Source organism: Tachyglossus aculeatus, chromosome 17, assembly GCF_015852505.1.
Source record: "Tachyglossus aculeatus isolate mTacAcu1 chromosome 17, mTacAcu1.pri, whole genome shotgun sequence".
Classification (NCBI taxonomy): Eukaryota; Metazoa; Chordata; class Mammalia; order Monotremata; family Tachyglossidae; genus Tachyglossus; species Tachyglossus aculeatus.
Window position 1 is genome coordinate 1,124,433 of NC_052082.1, and position 20,108 is coordinate 1,144,540.

General features: G+C 49.8%; 1 protein-coding gene across 1 annotated transcript; it reads left to right on the top strand.

The window, feature by feature from the left end:
• Window positions 1-276: 276 nt before the first annotated feature.
• Window positions 277-19,366, top strand: THEGL (theg spermatid protein like). Its single transcript, XM_038759642.1, has 9 exons — window positions 277-391; window positions 4,567-4,597; window positions 7,845-7,898; window positions 10,635-10,757; window positions 12,174-12,311; window positions 13,092-13,212; window positions 14,314-14,445; window positions 16,382-16,557; window positions 19,102-19,366. The coding sequence occupies exons 1-9, from the start codon at window positions 373-375 to the stop codon at window positions 19,214-19,216; spliced, it is 909 nt and encodes a 302-aa protein (XP_038615570.1). The 5' UTR covers window positions 277-372; the 3' UTR covers window positions 19,217-19,366.
• Window positions 19,367-20,108: the final 742 nt, after the last annotated feature.

A 20,108-nucleotide genomic window follows, 5' to 3' on the forward strand; every position in this document is an offset into this window, starting at 1 on the left:
CAGTGCTCTGCACAGAGTAAGCGCTCAATAAATACGATTGATTGATTGATTGATTGATTGATTGATTAGAACCCAGGTCCTTCTGAGCGCCAGGCCCGGGCTGTGCCCCCTGCCGGCCCAAGGGTGGTGGTGCGGGCGGCGAACGCGGCTCTTGGGGCTTCTTGTTGCCCGGGCGTCGCCATGGCAACGGGATAACAGCGGCGACGGCGGCCGCGGTAGCACCACGGAGAGCGCGAGCCGGGCGTGAGCGCCGCTGCTGCAGCCACCGGGCCCAACGCACCGACTCTCCTCTTCCTCCTCTTCTTCCTTTTCCTCCCCTTCCTCCTCCTCTTCCCCCTCCTCCCCTCCTTCCGCCGAGCCGGGGGGCTCAGGATGACATCGCTGGACAACGGTAGGGGCCCCTCCGAGCGCCGGCCACAGACCAGAACGATGACCGGGCTGCTGCCCATGGCATTAGTATTGGAGAAAGTAACGGTGCTCTTCTTTCGGCGCTTACTGTGTGTCGAGCACTGCTATGACTATTATAAAATAGTCATAATAATAACGATGGGATTTGTTAAGCGCTTACTCCGTGCCAAGCACTGTTCTAAGCGCTGGGGGAGATTCAAGGCAATCGGGTTGTCCCACGTGGGGCTTGCAGTCTTAATCCCCAGTTGACAGATGAGGGAACTGAGGCACAGGGAAGCGAAGTGACTTGCCCAAAGTCACACAGCTGACAAGTGGCGGAGCGGGATTAGAACCCACGACCTCTGACTCCCAAGACCGTTCTCTGTCCACTATGCCATGCTGCTTTACAGTCGGTCCCTGTCCCCCATGGGGCTCACAGTGTAGGGAGGAGGGAGAACAGGTATTGAACCCCCATTTTACAGATGAGGAAACTGAGGCACAAAGAAGTGAGGTGACTTGTTCAAGGTCACACAGCGGGCAAATGGCAGATCCGGGATTCGGTCCCGGGTCCTCTTGACTCCAAGGCCCATGCTTTTTCCACTAGACCACGCTGCTCCTCACTTATTGCTGTGCAACAAGCATGGTCCCAAGCACCGAAGACTGTGCCCCTATTTTACAGATGAGAAAACTGAGGCCCCGTGTAGTTAAGTGACTTGCCTGGAGTCACTCAGTGGGCCAGTGACAGAGCTGGGACTAGAACTCGGGTCTCCTGACTCATGGATTTGTACTCTTTCTACCAGGTTCCCGGGCCTCCCCTCATCCAATAACCTAATTCACTTGCCACTCTCTTTGTCGAAACCTTTCTTCCTCCACAAGTCTTCCATTTTATCCAGTTTTCTCTGTTGCACCATCCTCCTTTCTCTCCCGCATGCTTCTTGGAGGACTGGGAGGTAGAACCGTTCCTTCTAGACTCTTTCGATGCCTCGCAAAATGTTGAGAAGCTGGGGCAACTGAAGGCACCGAGGGCAGGCACGTGAGGAGCTCCGGCTTGGCCTGCTCCGATCGGCGGAGGATTGGGTAGTCACCTGACTTCTCTGGGACTTAGTTTCTCAAACGATAAAATGGGAAGCTAGCAACTGCTCTTTGGGCCTTGGGAGGGATATGAGAGTGGCTTAGTAAACTAAGTTGTTTACTCTGTGGATAGTAAAACTTGTCAGGGGCTAACATCAATCAACAGGACAGGCCAGCAAAGGACAGCCTGCATGTGGGCATGTCAATCCCCCAATGACCCAGTTATTCATGCACCCACAGATCAATCAATGGACTATATTGAGCAGTTCCTGTGTGCAGAGCACTATACTAAGCGCTTGGGAGGATACAGTATAACAGTTAGTAGGCACGTTCCCTGCACACAAGGAGCCGTGCTTAGAACAGTATCTGGCACAGCGCTTAACAAATACTGTAAAAAGGAGCTTACAGTTTAAAGATCAAATTTACCATCAGGAGTGGAATGAATAATAATGATAATTGTATTTGATAAGTGCTTACAGTACAATCAGGTATGACACAATGTCTGTTCCACATGGGGCTCACTTTTGAAGGGGGAGAGAAAACATGAGGAAACAGACATTTTACATTTTACAGTTGAGGAAACTGAGACACGAAGAATCAATCATTCAGTGGTATTTACTGATCACTTACTGTGTGAAAATCACCAAACTAAGTACTTGGGAGAGTACAGTATAATAGAATTGGTAGACACATTCCCTGCTCACAATGAGCTTATAAAAGTCTAGAGACAAAAAAGTTAAGTCACTTGTCCAAGGTCACATAGTGGGCAAGTAGCAGAACCCAAATTCCCCGACTCCCAGTCCTGTGTTCTTCCCCCTGGGCCATGCTGGTTCTCAGAAGGACATATGAAGGACAATTGCAAATTACATACGCATTTTGCAAATATGAAATGCAATATATTCTCCGGGAGAGCAGAGACTGCATTTCTAAATGACCTAATAGAGTTTAGAACACTGATACTCTGGGTAAATATTAGTAAGCTATAAACAACAATAATAGCCAATAGAAAATCAACCCTGAAACCAGGTGCCTGGCCTCTGAATAAAGATGTATTCTGGGCATGCAGGGCCATGGAGTTCAGGACTGTATAATTCCTCAATCCTTCTTCCTCTCTTCTCTGTCACCACATTAAGCTTCCTTTAAGCTGCTTATCGGACACTTAGGAGGATTTAGTCTTAATTATAGATCATTCCATTTCAAAGAGGCTTAGCTGGACTTTAAAGGTTATGAGGGAGGCAACCAGGGCCTAATGGAAAGACCACAGGACTAGACTGATAAAATCCAGATTCTAATCCCACCTCTCTCACCACCTGCTGTGTGACCCTGGACAGGTCATTTAACCCCTCTGAGATATTTCCTTATCTATATAATGGGTATAAAAAACCTGCTCTCTTCCCTCTTAGACTGTGAGCCCAGGGTGGGAAGAGACTGCCTGATCTGATTATCTTGGGCCTATTCTAATGCTTAGTGCGTAATCAAATGGCACTAGTTTGATTACTAGTATAAAACCCAGGATTTAGTTCAGGCAGGATTTCAAAAAACTGCTTTTTCAGAGAGGGAAGCAGCATGGCCTAGTGGAAAGAGCCCAGGCCTGGGAGTCCAGAGGACCTGGGTTCTAATCCCAGCTCCACCACTTGTCTGCTGTGTGACCTTGGGGAAGACACTTCACTTCTCTGTGCCTCAGTTACCTCACTTGTAAAAATGGGGATCAAGATGGTGAGCCCCATGTGGGACATGAACTATGTCCAACCTCCTATCTACCCCAGTGCTCAGTACAGTGTTCGGCACATAATAAGTGCTTAACAAATGCCATTTTTTTTAGAAAAAAAAAAGTTCTGAACTCCAGTAGAGGAATCTGGGCACTCTGCCAGCACTGACTGTGGCCTTGGGGGAAAGGGAGGTGAGAGACAGGAAAATCCTGAAAACGACTGCTAGGATTAGCTCATGGTGACACAGCTATAGCTCTGGGAATTGTAAAATCAATCAGTCAAATGGTATTTATTGAGTGCTCCCTTTGTGCCAAGCACTGTTTTAAGCACTGGGAAAGTACAGTGCAACAGGCTGTAGAACAGTCAAGCACACCCCCTGGAGCATCAGAATAAATCTGTAGGCATTTGAATTTTTTCTGAGTAATGGAGGCCCTCTGAGTATTGCATAGTTTCCCTGAGACATTTAATGGTCAGTGGTCCTACAGCAGGCTTGGTGTTGCCCTATTGAGAAACCATAGTTTGTTCACATCAGAGAGAGGAGAGAAGCGGATTTTTGTTCCAGTCTCTGCTGTGCCAGAGGTGGAGACCTTTGCAGTCAGTTGGGAGAGCACTGGCAAAGACATTTGGCCTCCTCATTGGTACACTCAACTGATGCATCGTGGGAGTGGGGGACCAAATGCCAATATTTATTTGGAAGGATTGATGACAGGTGAAGCGAATGTTTAGATTTCTGTAGCCTTACATTTATTTCCAGTGAGATACTAGGTGTGGACCTGGCACCAGGCTGAGCTCTGGGGTAGATACAACACACCAATGGGGAAGTTTCCTTGTGAGCATGTGGGTGACTGTTAAGGCAGACATTGTGCACATACAAAGGCTGCCCCTTGCCGAGCTTTTGTGTTTGATGTCTGCAGGGGGTGCCTGGCACTGTTTTTGCTTTTGCTTTTGCTTGTCTCAGGGTCCCCGTGGATTCTGCACCAATGGAACCTGCCCAGCCTGGATCCCCCAATAACCCTGGAACAGCAGCCCAGAGCTGAGCAGAACCCCTGGGCCTCCCGGGCTTCCAAACCCCTCCGTAACTCCACCCAGAGCCCTTGGAAAGCCCAGGAAGCCAAACACCTAGGGCTCAGGGATGCCAGTTAGTGTTTCCTAGCAACACGGCTATGACATAGCCACATCGCTAGGCCCTCAGAGGGGCACCCAGTAGTTCTGACCAATGAGAATTTTCTGCTCGAAGCCTGGACAAGCCCACTGGGAGCCGGCAGTTGGGGAGGGCAGAGGCGAGGAAGGGTTCCACATGGTCAGTATTCTCGCAGGCCGCCGCTGGCCCTTCCTATCGGCACACAGAGTAGGCTCCAAGTTTCTAAAGGACATTTTGGTTTTGCCTTTTTTCCTTCAGTTGGCCATTCCTGCTCGATCCAACGGGGAAGGTAAGGCTCAACATGTGGGTTCTCCCTGAACAGGCAAGTAGGGGGTGGGCAAGCAGGGGGTGGTATATATATATATCTGTGTACATATGTACATGTGTACATATGTACATATGTATAGATATAGATATATATATCTGTGTACATATGTACATATGTACATATGTATAGATATAGATATATCTGTGTACATATGTACATATGTACATATGTATAGATAGATATATACATTAGTGTTGTAGGGTTGAAGGTGGGACGAATATTAAAGGTCACAGATCCAAGCGCATAGATAATGCAGAAGGGAAAGGGAACCAGGGAAAAGAGGGCTTAACTGGGGAAGGACTCCTGGAGGAGATTTGACCTTAATAATGCTTTGAAGGTGGGGAAAGTGGTGGACTCCGCTCCCTGCCTCCTCTTCAAGTAAACATCAGGGAAAGGGTCCCAGCTGGTCATCCTGTAACGATCCTGGTGCTTAGCCCAGTGCTGAGCCCAGAGTAAGTGCAGGCCAGTCACCGCTTTTGTTTGCAACTACTGTTAACAATAATTGGGGTATTTGCTAAGTGCTTACTGTGTGCTAGGCACTGTATTAAGTACTAGGATGGATACAAGCAAATGCCCGTCCCACAGTTGTAATCCCCATTTTACAGATGAGGTAACTGAGGCCAAGAGAAGTGAAATGACTTGTCCAAGGTCACACAGCAGACAAGTGGCAGAATCGGGATTAGAACCCAGGTCCTTCTGACACTCAGGCCCATGCTCCCAGGCCCACTAGGCCATGCTGCTTTTCATAACCCACGGGCAGTCAGGCAGATGAAGCTGGAAAGCCCAAAGTAGGCTGAACTAAAACCGGTAGCCCAGGCAGCATCTTGAACTCATCTTGTGATTGGCTTAATCATCCAAGTGATTGGCAGCACCCTCCCAGAGGCATTGGCTGCCTGGTTCTCTCCACCGAACCATCCAGCAATCAACCTGGACTCCATGGGGAGAGGTGAGGAGAGAAATGGGCTAGGGAAACTATGATGATAGTCAAACAATAGTATTTGCAGTGTGATCTGTGCATAGTAAGTGCTTAACAAATACCATTACTCCTACTGAACGTCCCTCTATTTGTTAAGTGCTTAACAAATACTATTACTTCCCCTTGGAGACTACACTGGAGGTAATAGACATACATGATCACAGCTCTCAAGGAGGTTACAATCTAGCAAGCTTTCAACCTAGTGAGAGTTTACGATCTAGTAATTTGTAATTACAGTATTCACTAGGTGCTTTCCAAATACCAAATCACTTTGTGATTTGTGCTAAGTATTGAGATGATGATAATCACAATATTATTTATTAAGCACTTACTGTGTGCCAAGTACTGTATTGAGCCCTGGGGGTAGGTACAAGGTAATCAGGTAGACTCACAGTCCAAGTAGGAAGGCACAGATCAGACACAGACAGGAGGAGACAGAGTGGGTATTTAAACCCAGATTTACAGAGGAGGAAACTGAGGCCCAGAAAGGTTCAGTGACTTGTTCTAGGTCACATGGCAAGCCAGTGGCAGAGCTGGGACTAGAACCCGGGTCTCCTGAATCCCAGCCCCAAGCTCTGCCCACTAGACTACAATGGAATGGAATCAGAATCCCAGAGTAGACTTGGATCAGGTAGATGTTTAGTAAGTGGTCCTTAGTTCTCAGGGTGATGTGAATGCCTTCCCATTCAGGGTCGATTTTGTTAGCTCTGCTTTGGGCAGGGTCGGTTTGAGTACCCCCCTTGGCCAGATGCCTTTGGAGCCTAGCCTAGTAGGAAAAGTTTTCTTTAAATGGACATGGGCCCACTGTCTCATGCCGAGTGTTGGGCTGAGCCAAGTGAGTGATAAAGAATGCTGACTGCATTCCTGCCCCGTGCCTGAGGATCTCCGGGGGCCAGGACGGGCTCTTGCAGGTTCGCTGGGGCTGAGTCTCTTTTGTGGACAGTCAGTCAGTCCCAAGCAAGCACAAAGTCAGCACTCCGTAATACTATTATTATGAATAATAATATTATTATCATTGTGAAGCAGCGTGGCTCAGTGGAAAGAGCACGGGCTTTGGAATCAGAGGTCATGGGTTCAAATCCCAGCACCGCCCATTGTCAGCTGTGTGACTTTGGGCAAGTCACTTAACTTCTCTGGGCCTCAGTTACTGTGTAAGGGGGTTAGGACTGTGAGCCCTCCGTGGAACAACCTGATCAACTTGTAACCTCCCTAGCACTTAGAACACATAGTAAGCACTTAATAAATGTCATTATTATTATTATTATTATTGTTGTTATTATTATTATTATCATTAGAGAAATAGTGGATAGAGCATGGGCCTGGGAGTCAGAAGGATTCATTCATTCATCCAATCGTATTTATTGAGCACTTACCATGTGCAGAACACTGTATTAAGTGCTTGGGAGAGTACAATGCAACAAGAAACAGAAAGATTGCCTGCCCACAACGAGCTTACAGTTTAGAGGGTTCTAAATCCCACCTCTGCCACTTGTCTGCTGTGTGACCTTGGGCAAGTCACTTCGCTGTTCTATGCCTCAGTTCCCTCACCTGGAAAATGGGGATTGGGACTATGAGCCTCATGTGAGACAGGGACTGCATCCAGTCCGATTTGCTTGTGTCCGTCCCAGGGCTTCATACGGTGCCTGACACTTAGTAAGCATGTAACAAATGCTGCAATTATTACTATAAAGTTTAGTGCAGGGTTTGGCACAAAGCAAACACTCAGTAAATATCACTCCATCAGGACTCCCCATCCTACCTAACCTTACTCACTTTCCACTAAAACCCAGCCCACACATCTCACTCTTCTAGCACCATTCTACTTAGCTGTGCCTTGCTCTCATTTCTTTCACACTTAAGCCCTCTTTCACCCCCTGCCTCCTGCCTGGATCTCCTGCCCACTTCACATCTGACAGACTACTGCTGTTCTCATCTTCAAAGCCCTACCCAAATCATATTTCTTCCAACAAGCCTTCCCTTTCTTGCCTTTCCTTTCCCCACTCTATTCTCCCTCCCTTCTGCATCAAAGTGCCCTTTAAACACTTTGATACTCACCCCACTCAGCCCCACAGCCCAAGACATGGCAAGCCAGTGGCAGAGGCAAGCCTCCTGACTCCCAGTCCTGCTCTAGTCCACCAGGTCAGAGAGTATGGCCTCTTGGGGAAGGTGAGGGTGAAGACTTCTGTATTCTCGCAAATGGAATCGGTCCGTGTTCTTGATTTCACTGTCCAGGATCAGAGACCAACAGCTTTCTAAGCCCAAACGGGAGTGGGGATCTCCAGTCAGGTAAGCTGTCAATATGGTTCAATCTTTCAATCAATCAGTCATATTTATTGAGTGCTCACGGTATGCAGGACACTGAACTAAGCACAAAACAGCTGGTAGACTTGATCTCTAACCACGAGGAGCTTACAGTCTAAGGGGGAGACAGACATTAAAATAAATTACTGATAGAGGAAATGGCAGGGTATGAGGATGTGAATGCATGGGGGGCTGAGGGTAGGATGAATATCAAGTGCTTCAGGGATGCAGATCCTAGTGCATAAGCAACACAGAAGGAAGGGTAGGTAGGGGAAATGAGGGCTTAGTCAGGGAAGGCCTCTTGGAGGAGATGTGATTTTTGAAGGAGGGCTTTGAAGGTGGAGAGAGTGGTGGTTTGTTGGATATGAAGCAGGCAGGAGTTCCAGGCCAAAGGGATAAGAGGTCTGCAGCAGGATAGATGAGATCAAAGTGCAGAGAGTAGGTTGACATTGAAGGAGCGAAGGGTAAGAGTTGGGTTGCCGAAGGAAATCAGTGGGGTGAGGTAGGAAAGGGCAGGCTGATTTAGTGCCTTAAAGCTGATGGTAAGGCATTTCTGTTTGGTGTGGAGGTAGACGGGCAACTGCTGGAGGTTCTTGAGGAGTGGGAAGACATGGATTGAACATATTTTTAGAAAAATGATCCAGGCAGCAGAGTGAAGTGTGGACTAGAGTGGGGAGTGACAGGAGCCAGAAAGGTCAGCATGGCATGCTGTGTAGACCACGGACCTGGGAGTCAGAAGGTCATGGGTTCTAATCCCAGCTCTGCCACTTACCTGCTGTGTGACCTTGGGTGAGCCACTTTACTTCTCTGGGCCTCAGTTCCCTCATCTGTAAAATGGGGATTGAGACTGTGAGCCCCACGTGGGACAGGGGACTGTGTCCCACCCGATTGGCTTCTATCTACCCTTATGCTTAGTACAGTGCCTCACACATAGTAAACGCTTAACAACTACCATCATTAATAGTGTTAATATTAGTAGACAAATCAGGACATGTTAAGTGCTTGGATTTGCTTGATAGCAGTTTGGCTGAAGAGGAAAGGGCAGATTTTTAACAATGTCATGAAGGCAGAACCGACAAAATTTGGTGATGGATTGAATGTATGAGTTGAAAATGAGAGATGAGGATGATATTAAAGTGCCCAGGCTGTCAGACAGAAACGATGGGGGTGTTATCTACAGTGATAAGAAAGTCATGGGGAGGGCTGTTTTGGACATGTTTAGTTTGAAGTGTTGGCGGGACATCCAGGTACAGATATCCTTAAGGAAGAAGGAAATTCAAAACTGCGGAGGAGTCAGGGCTGGGGAGGTAAATTTGGGAATCATCTGTAAATGGTTGGTAGTTGAAGCTGTGGGAGCAAATGAGTTCTCCAAGGTAGACGAGAATAGAATCCATCCATCCATCGATTAATCCAGAGTACTGATTGAGCACCTAATGTGTGCAAAGCATCATACCAAGTGTTCTTTTTCTCATGTCTCTCTTTCCCAGTCAATCAATCAATCAATCATATTTATTGAGTACCGTGCACAGAACACTGTACTAAGGGTTTGAGAAAGTACAGTATAACAGAGTTGGTAGACGTTTCCTACCCACAACCACCTTACAGTTTAAGCACTCACTTCCCCCCACTTCTCCCACCTCTCCCTACCCTAGATTCCCTCTTCCTCCCCCTCTCCCTGCCCCCTGACCCAGGCCCCCTCATCCTCCATCCCCTCCACTGACCTCCTTTCACTTCTCTTCTCCTTGCCGTTCTCTATCCCTTTCCCTCTCTCCCTCCCACTCCCTCTCCATAGGCTCTGCCCCATCCCCACAGGCTGCACTGTCTCCTTAGGGTATCCACGCTCGTGAGCACAGGGTGGGTGCCAAGGTGCCATTTTCCCATCGACATGAGCAGCCTCCTCTGGCCAGTGGGCAAGAACTGCTGAAGTCCACTTCCATCAGTAATTGGTTACTTCCTCGTGCTCAAATATTTTTACCAGAATGTTTGACCTATGTTGAAGATCTGAGCTGTGCAGGGGAGCATTGTTGGCAAGGGACAGGGTATAAGCGGGGTGGCCCTGAGTCATTCCTAAGGCCATGGGAGGCCAGTGATGCTGTAGTAGTAGTAGTAGCAGTAATAGTATTCAAGCACTGACTGTGTGAAGACCCCCGTACTAAGGTCTGGGAGAGAATAGCCTAATCGATTGGGCTAATAGCCTAATCCAACGTCGACCCCTGGCCTACGTCCTTCCTCTGACCTGGAATGCCCTCCCTCCATACATCCGCCAAACTAGCTCTCTTCCTCCCTTCAAAGCCCTACTGAGAGCTCACCTCCTCCAGGAGGTCTTCCCAGACTGAGCCCCCTTTTTCCTCTCCTCCTCCCCCTCCCCTCTCCATCGCCCCCACCCCCTACCTCCTTCCCCTCCCCACAGCATTTGTATATATTTGTATATTTATTACTCTATTTCATTTGTACATATTTACTATATTTATTTTATTAATGATGTGTATATAGCTATAACTCTATTTATTCTGATGGTACTGACACCTGTCTACTTGTTTTGTTTTGTTGTCTGTCTCCCCCTTCTAGACTGTGAGCCCACTGTTGGGTAGGGACCATCTCTATATGTTGCCGATTTGTACTTCCCAAGCGCTTAGTACAGTGCTCTGCACACAGTAAGCGCTCAGTAAATACGATTGAATGAATGAATGAATAATTTGGGCTTTTTCCTGCTTTTCCCAGGAGGCTGGATTGGGGAAATCAGGAGACTATCCGCAGTGTGTCGGCAGGTGCCCTGAGGGCACGTCTCTCAGAGCGCCTCGAGTTCTTGGCCAGACCCAAGAAGGTTCACAGCTCTCTCTGCAGGTAAGTGAACTTGAGGCTCCGGGGCCCACACCCCACCAAAATAGCCTTATCAATCAGTCAATCAATCAATCAATGATATTCACTGAGTACTTATAAAATAAAGTAAATGATGGTATTTGTTAAGTGCTTACTATGTGCTGAGCACTGTTCTAAGCGCTAGGGTAGATACAAGGTAATCAGGTTGTCCCACGTGGGGCTCACTGTCTTAATTCCCATTTTACGGATGAGGAAACTGAGGCACAGAGAAGTTAAGTGGCTTGCCCAAGGTCACACAGCAGACAAGTGGTGGAGGCGAGATTAAACCCACGTCCTCTGACTCCCAAGCCTGTGCTCTTTCCACTAAGCCACGCTGCTTCTCCTGGCATGCAAAGCTCTGTACTAAGCGCTTGGGAGAGCACAATGTAACAGAGCTGGTAGACACATTATCTGCCCACAATGTACTTACAGTCTAAAAGGGAGGCAAACATTAATATGAATAAGTAAATTACAGATAGGTACATTAGTGTTGTGGACCTGAGGGAGGGTGGAATAAAGGGTACAAACCCTCCTGTTGTACTCTCCCAAGCATGCTGTACACACAGTTAGTACTCAATAAATACCATTGATTGATTGATAAATCCAAGCGCAAGGATGACGCAGAAGGGAGAGGAAGTCGGGGAAATGAGGGCTTTGTTGGAGAAGACCTCTTAGGAGAGATGTGATTTTGATAAGGCTTATCGATCAACAGTGATCTGTACTGAGTGCCTCCTGTGCGCAGAGCACTGTGTTGGGGGAGTTTGCATTGACATCTCTCAACTGCAATCTCACAACTTTGGCACTCAGAGCCTGAACCCCTTGTCACAATTATGCGCATTTTGATTCACACTCTATTCTCTGAGCACTTCTTTCTCAAGTCTATAAATTATTTAAGTGTCTATCTGCCCCTCTAGATTGTAAACTCCTTGAGGGCAGGATTCATGTTCATGAATTATCATGTACTTTTGCAAGTGCTTAGTACAATGCTCAGCCCGCAGCAGGCTCTACAGAATGTCCTCTATCAATCAATCAATCAATCAATCGTATTTATTGAGCGCTTACTATGTGCAGAGCACTGTACTAAGCGCTTGGGAAGTACAAATTGGCATCACATAGAGACAGTCCCTACAGGTACTCAGTATAAAGCTCTGTACCGAGACATTCAGTACCCAGACACTCAGTTCAGTGCCCTTCACCTAGTAGCGACTCAGTTCATTGCTCTGTACACAACAGACACTCAGTACACTGCCCTGCACCTAGAAGACAGTACATACTGTTGATCGATTGGTAGTTTCACAGCTCTGCCTGGCTCCATGACACAACTCTCTAGCCCTCATCCCACCCAGGATGGATGGCAGCCTGCTCTCCACACATCAATCACTCTTCTCTCCTCCCGGCTAGACCCAAATACCTCTACAGCTGTGGGAGGGAATCTTCAATCTGGAAATACCCACCCGGGGTGACTTTTAGCTACCCATCAGAGCGGATCCTGAAGTTGGCAGAACCCAAAAGAGTTCAGGAAACCTACTTGAAACGAAGGTGAGTTACTGCCCAGGATTTCCAAACCCTCCAATGGACATTGGCAGGAGAGAATTCAATTTTCCTGAGCCCCACTGCCCCAGGGGGTCCGGGTAGCTGGGTCAGTGAGGGACAGTGAGCGGCCGGGCTGTTCCGTCCAGGGGACCAGGGCTCTCTGAGACCGGGAACTGGGCGGTTGGGGCTAGTGACCTTTGGCAAGCAAGAAGTCAAAGTTCCTGGGAAGCCAGCATGGGGTCCACCTGGATGGGCAGCAGAGAGAGAGAGAGAGAGGCTAATTGCACCAAACCCCAACCTTTTGGAGTTTGGAGAAGAGGCCCTGGCTCTCCCAGGGCATGGACTGTGGGAAGGGGGAGGAGGGGGCTTCTTACAGAAAGCAAGCTGGGGAGAACAGCTACCATCACCTCCACCCATGCCTGCTGCCAGGTACAGGCACCCAACCCTTCCTCCAAACCAGCGGTGCTCCACGCCCTGACTGATTCATATCGCTGGAGAATGGTTCCTCATTCCCCAGTGGTCCCAGCCTTCCCCTTCCCCTCCCTCTTCCCCTTCCTTTTCCCCTTCCCCTCTCCTTCCTACTGCCGTCACATTCCAGCCAGCACTTGGAGTGAGCAGACACCAGGACAGAACTGAAGGTCTTAGAAGAGAATGAGTGTTGGCTCAGAAATGTTTTCTCTAAAATCATCCCCAAAGCCCAGGGAGTTTTCTGCCCCCATCACCCACAGCTGCTTGCTATCCTACCTCAGTCACGCATGGCTGCTCGCCATCTGTGTTCACCCACAGGCCCCGGAGCTCCCCCGAATGGCCCGTGAGCAGGGCCGCACTTACATGTGAGGCTTCGGAGCATGTGAAGAGACTTTCGCAAGCCAAATTGCAGCACCAGGACTACTGCCCATCTCGGACGGTAAAGGGCCTGGACCACTGAACTCCCTGACCAGGGAGAAATGCTCTCCTGCCTCAGCCAGGCGAGAGATCATCCTGTCTCTGGCCCCGAGTGTTTCCATGAGGGCAGACCTGCTGCTGGGCACAGAGAAATGGTGCCCAGATGACTACTTTCACCGTTAAATACCTGCTGATCAAACTTCCCCAAAGAGTCCAAGTTTGCAGTTAGGAAGTGGAAGTGCAGTTAGGCTGCACCCTTGCTTTGAGGTAGCTCAACCTGGAGGAGGGCACCCGGACCTGGTGGTGGGAGACCAGGGTTCTAATCCCAGCTTAGCGCTTGGCCTGCTGGGTGACCTTGGGCAAACCACTTTATCTCTCTGAGCCTCATTCCCTCATCTGTAAAATGGGGGCAAGACATCTGTTTTCCTTCCTTCTTAGACTGGGCATTCCATATGGAGTAGGGACTGAGCCCGGTCCGATACTCTGTATCTATCCCAACGCTTAGCATAGAGCTTTGCCCATAGTAAGCAGGAATCAATCCCCTGATTACTAATTTAAAGGGCAACAGGAGCCACTTAGGCCTGTCCCTGCTCCACTGTGGAGGGCTCACTGAATGAGCTGGAATAGGAGATGTTCCCTCCCAGTGGTCAGGGCAGAATCAAGAAGAAACCAAGGTCCCCCAGGCCCGGCTCCAGTTGGGCGGCTCCAGCCCATGCCCCTGCCCCAGCCCCTGCCCCCACCCCTGCCCCCATGCTGATGCCATCCTCAGACCAGCTGGCTGCCAGTGGTCTCCCAACTCTTCCCCAGGCAGTGACCCAACATCAACCTCACTTGTCTCCTGGCTGGATTTTGTCATCCTGCCCTTGGAGAATATTCATTTTACTCAACGCTTGGCCGTGATTCCCCATCTCTATGGGGAAAACCCTGGTATCCATCTTCCCTGGATCACTCCCCTCTCCTCCACCTGGTCTTCTTCCTGGTCCTCCTCCTCCTCCTTGGGCTGTGGGAAGTGGCATCTGGTGGCTCAGTCCAAAAAGGATATAAAGTGTCGCCTCTGGTCTTAGGCACTGTAGAAGGCATGTATGCATGTGTGTGTGTGTGTCTCCTCCTTGTGGAGCTGTAGGTTGAGACTCAGATCCCAAGAACAGCCCTGAGGGCTCATGCGTCCCAGCGACTGACCAGTCTTTCCCAGCCGAAAGTGAAGAGTGAATCTCTGGTTTTGGACTTGGGGAGAAAGGAAGAGCCGATCCGCTGGGTAAGATGTCAAGGTGGGGAAGGGAGGAGAGAAGAGGGTCATTGGCCTGGCCCTGAGAGGGTGGAGGGGTCTGGTGGGGTCACCCAGTGGGCATGGGGGTGGAGGAACCCAAGGGGAGCGAGATCTGTGGAGGGATGAGGATGCTTCCCCCTCCTAGCCTCCCTCATCATCACCCCCTTCCATTTCTCTCTCTCTTCTTGTCTCCTGTCCTTTCCTTCCACCTCCCTCCATCCATGCCCTCAGCTGTCACTACTACCAGTGCAGCTCTGGGCCTGGGAAGTTGACATATTCACAGTAACAGTGGTAGTTACTAAATGCTTAATGTGTTCCTGGCATCTTGCTAAGGCATGGCCACATGAGACCATCCCTACCCGACCTGGGGCCCACAGGCTACAAGGTAAGGAGGGCAAGCATCTTGTCTCCATTTTGCAAATGAGGGAACTGAAGCCTAGAGAAGTTAAGTGACTAGCCCAAGGTCACACAACAAGCAAGCAGCGGAGCCAGGAATAGAACCCAGGTCTCCAGACCTCTAGACCCATGCTCTCTCCACTGGGCCACACTACCTGCCATTTAGAGATGTTTGGGAGAGATGCACAATTAAGCCTGAGAGTTGGAAGGACTTCACTGGGTTTTCTAGCCCTTCCCCACCTCCAGGCCCAACTTGCCCCAATTCCCCAGATGAAAAGTCCTGCTTTGGGCTTTGGATCTCCTCTGCTGCCAACCACACCACTAACCTGGAATCTCCTTGAGGGTAGGGAAGCAACATGGCCTAGTGATGGAGCCTGGGCCTGGGATTCAGAAGGATCTGGGTGCTAATCCTTGCTCTGCCACTTGTCTGCAGTGTGACCTTGGATAAATCACTCAACTTTTCAGTACCTCAGTTCCCTCATCTGCAAAATGGAGATTCAATACCTGTTCTCCCTCCAACTTAGACTGGGAGAACCATGTGGGATCTGATTATTTTGTACCTCCCCCAATGCTTAGCACAGTGCTTGACACATAGTAAGTGCTTAACCAATGCCACAGTTGTTGTCATTATCAGCAACATCATTATTGTTATTAGGGATTATGCCCTCCCAAGCATTCTCCCAAGCACCTAGTACAGTGCTCAGCACACAGCAGATGTGCGGTCAGTACTGTTGATCTGGAGCCCCAAAACTGACTGCCATAGGGAAGGAGGCAGTTCATTGCACTGTTCTGCCAGCTTGGAAAACAGCTAAATATTCAGCCCTGAGAAGCATGAGGTCCTGCAGGGCTCAGGCCAAAACTCCAGGCACCAGAAACCCTTGGGCTGGTGGTGGTAGTAGTTGTAGTAGTTGTAATAGTAGTAATAATGATATTTGCTGGGTGCAATGCACTATCCTAGGTGCTCAGAAGGTAGTTTTTGACTCTCGACTCTGCAGGGCCCACAAAGCTCAGGAGGGACCCTGCTCAGCCCACTTGGTTCCCACACTGTCCCCCAGAGCCCATCTGACCTCATGACATAGTGGTTGGGTCTGAAGAGGCTCACGGATTCCCACCAGTGTCTCCCCCTCATCTGCAGGCACAGCGGTGTCACAGCGGCACCTCTGTGGCCCTGTTGGAATGGGATTTCTGCTCCAAAGATCCCCCATGCTCTGCTGGCAGGTAGCAAGGGGGAGAAGAGCAAGGGGAGGGGGAGAGGGACAACAGTCACAGGCCATCCCACTAGCTCTCTACAAAGTAGCGGTTCAATAAATATCGCTCATCCAACAATCAATCAATCAATAGTATTTACTGAACATTTACTATGTGCAGAGCATTGGACTAAGTGCTTGGGAGAGGATGATAAAATTAGCAGACATGGTCCTGGCCTCTGAGGTGTTTACAATCCAGCAGCCCTTGGAAAGAAAATGAGCACATGTTTCCCAGGATGTTGTCCTGAGGGGTAACTGCGGCCATGGCATTTCCCCCAAAGGTGTCCGAGATGGCCAGGGAAGCAAAACCAACTCCCCGGACCATCAAGCTTGCCCAAGCCAGGCCCCTGCCCACCGGGTACCTGCCGATCCGAGATGCCCAGTGGCTGGTTTCTCCTGCCGCCATGCGTGCCTTCGCATCTCCTCGGACGGTCCAGTTGTCTGCTCCCATCCGGAGGTGCTTATGACTGCCAGGGTGGGGCTGGGGACAGGGGAGGGGCAGGAGCAGAGGAGGGGTTCGGTGAAGGGGAGGGGAGACTCCAGATGGGAGAAAGCTTTCCAGAGCAATCAGACTGGCCTGCTGTGCTCACCTGGTAATTCCTGGACTATTCATTCAGTCATTCAATTGGATTTATTGAGCACTTCCTGTGTGCAGAGCACTGTACTAAGCGCTTGGGAAGTACAAGTTGGCAACATATAGATACGGTCCCTACCCAACAGCGGGCTCACAGTCTAGAAGGGGGAGACAGACAACAAAACAAAACATATTATCAAAATAAAATAAATAGAATAGTAAATATGTACATGTAAAATAAAAAGAGTAATAAGTATGTACAAACATATATACAGGTGCTGTGGGGAGGGGAAGGAAGTAAGGCAGCGGGGGGGGGGGGCTCAGTCTGGGAAGGCCTCCTGGAGGAGGTGAGCTCTCAGTAGGGCTTTGAAGGGAGGATGAGAGCTAGCTTGGCGGATGTGCGGAGGGAGGGCATTCCAGGCCAGGGGGAGGACGTGGGCCGGGGGTTGATGGCGGGACAGGCAAGAACGAGGCACAGTGAGGAAGTTAGCACCAGAAGAGCGGAGGGTGCAGGCTGGGCTGTAGAAGGAAAGAAAGGAGGTGAGATAGGAGGGGGCGAGGTAATGGAGAGCCTGGAAGCCAAAAGTGAGGAGTTTTTGCCTGATGTTTAGGTTGATTGGTAGCCACTGGAGATTTTTGAGGAGGGGAGTAACATGCCCAGAGTGTTTCTGCACAGAGTTGATCCGGGCAGCAGCGTGAAGTATAGATTGAAGTGGGGAGAGACAGGAGGATGGGAGATCAGAGAGGAGGCTGATGCAGTAATCCAGTCGGGATAGGATGAGAGATTGAACCAGCAGGGTAGCAGTTTGGATGGAGAGGAAAGGGTGGATCTTGGCGATGTTGCGGAGATGAGACCGGCAGGTTTTGGTGACGGATTGGATGTGAGGGGTGAATGAGAGTAGAGTCAAGTATCAATCAATCAATCAATCAAGAGTCAAGGATGACACCAAAGTTGTGGGCTTGTGAGACGGGAAGGACGGTAGTGCCGTCAACAGTGATGGGAAAGTCAGGGAGAGGGCAGGGTTTGGAAGCGAAGATAAGGAGTTCAGTCTTGGAAATACTGAGTTTTAGATGGCGGGCAGACATCCTGATGGAGCTGTCTTGAAGGCAGGAGGAGACACGAGCCTGAAGGGAGGGAGAGAGAGTAGGGGCAGAGATGTAGATTTGGGGGTCATCAGCGTAGAGATGATAGTTGACTACCCTTCCCCACGACCAACTGCAGTCTCACGGTCAGCCGGGAGTCAGGGCTCTGAGAGCAGGCTCTCAGCTCTGCCAAGGGAAACTGATTGTGGGGAGTTTTTGTTTGATGTGGTGGGGCACGGGGAGCCAACGGAGGGTTTGGAGGAGAGGAGAGGTGTGGCCGAGCAACGCTTTGGGAAGATGATCTGTGCAGCACCAGTGGGACGATGGGTTCATTCATTCACTCATTCAATCATATTTATTGAGTGCTTACTGTGTGCAGAGCACTGTACTAAGCGCTTGGGAAGTGCAAATTGGCAACATATAGAGACAGTCTCTACCCAACAACGGGTTGGAGGGGGAGAGGCTGGAGCCTGGGAGACTGGCGTGGAAGCTGATTTATTCAATTGTATTTATTGAGTGCTTACTTGTGCAAAGCACTGTACTAAGGCTGATGCAATAATCTAGCAGAGGCGATACCAGAGCTTGGACCCGGGAGGAAATTGTTTGGGTGGAGAGGAAGTGAAGGAGCTGAAAGATGTTATGTGGGAAGAACTGGCAGGATTTGGTAGTATACTGGATGTGAGAATTAAAAGACAACAAGGAGTCAAGGATGATAAGAAGGATGGAGATGTGGTCCACAGAGGTGGAAAGTCCTGAGGAGGAGAGGGTTTAGGGGGAAAGATGAGGTGTTCCAGACTTTTTCCATCACCAGGCCAGGGAATGCTAAATATACAGTCCAGTCCAAGGTGAAGGTCTCAGAGTGGGCACTCCTGATTTCCAAACTATCTCAATCAGTGCCTCAGTTCCTTCATGGCTTAGAGAAGCAGCATGGCTTAGTCAGTAGAGCACATGCCTGGGAGTCAGAAGGTCATGGATTCTAATCCCAGCTCCACCACTTGTCTGCTGAGTGACCTTGGGCAAGTCACTTCACTTCTCTGTGCCTGTTACCTCCTCTGTAAAATGGGGATTAAGACTGTGAGCCCCATGTGGGACATGGACTGTGTCCAACCCAATTTGCTTGTACCCACCCCAGCGCTTAGTGCAGTGCCTGGCATATAATAAGCGCTTAATAAATACCATAATTATTATCATTATTATTATGAGATTGGGCCCTGAATTTCTCCTGCTCTTTGGGGGGACTGGTCCAGTTGTTTTCTTCGTTGGACTTGGGGTTCACATCTAAAATGCCCAGAAGATGACTTTATTTCTGGTTGGTTTTTCATTTGTTTTCTTCCCTAACCGCAGGGCATCCACAAATCTTGTCCACTTCAACCCAGAAGCCTTTTCCGTCAAGGAAAATGCTAAAAAAGCGGTGTGTTCTCCAAGAATCCAGGAGCTGGCCAAGCCTATCAAGCGGTGAACCCCATAGGCTTGATTCTCTAGGACTTCTCAGCCCTTCTGCGTTAGGGATTCTCTAGACATCTCAGGGTCCCGGGCGGCCCCGGCCACTGTCCAGAAGGAGTTAGTTCAGCTCTGGGGCTGGGCCAGCCTGGGGCTATTAAACTGCTGCTGATGCTTCTTTCAAACCTTTGTCATGTCTCACCTAGGTTCCAGAAAGAATCGGAAAGGGTTATGGGGAGGTGGAGGGGGCAGGGAGCATTTCCCCTTGCTTACCAACCATCTGGAACCTTATTCCTGAGTGACCATCTGGATGCTGGTGGCCCCTGAAGGCAGGGGCTGTGAGACACCTCGATGCTGGCGGGACTCAGAAGTGGGAGCGATGAGACGCCTCCATCCATGAAGGGCTGGGTCATTTGTCTCTATTTGGTGGGAGCAGAGCTGATATCCCCACCTGTAGGTACCCAGGCCTGGGGTGGCCAGGGCGGGGAGCAGACTCAGGGTGGTCAGTAGCTGATCTGACACCGCATCCATCACTGCTTGGGGAAAGCAGCCTGCCCACCCACTGACCCCCATGGCAGGGAACCTGGGGCAGCAGTGCCACCCCACCACTTGGGAGGCACCATTAAGTTTGAGAGCAGAGAGAGGCTTGGGCCTGCCTGGCACACGCTCCCTGCCCAGTGAGCTAAGCTTGTCCAGTTGGTTGCTGGTGGTGTCCTGAGAGTCCCTGCATCAGCATCCTGTACCTGGTGCTTGGGACAGGGTGGCAGGAGCTAAAAACATGCTGGAGAGATGGGATTGGGTCATCCTGATTAGGAGGAGGCTCTTCTGCCTGAAACACAACTGCACACTCTCCACAAAGGCAAGACTCTCCCCCCAGGGCTGGCAGAAGATAATAATAATAATAATAATAA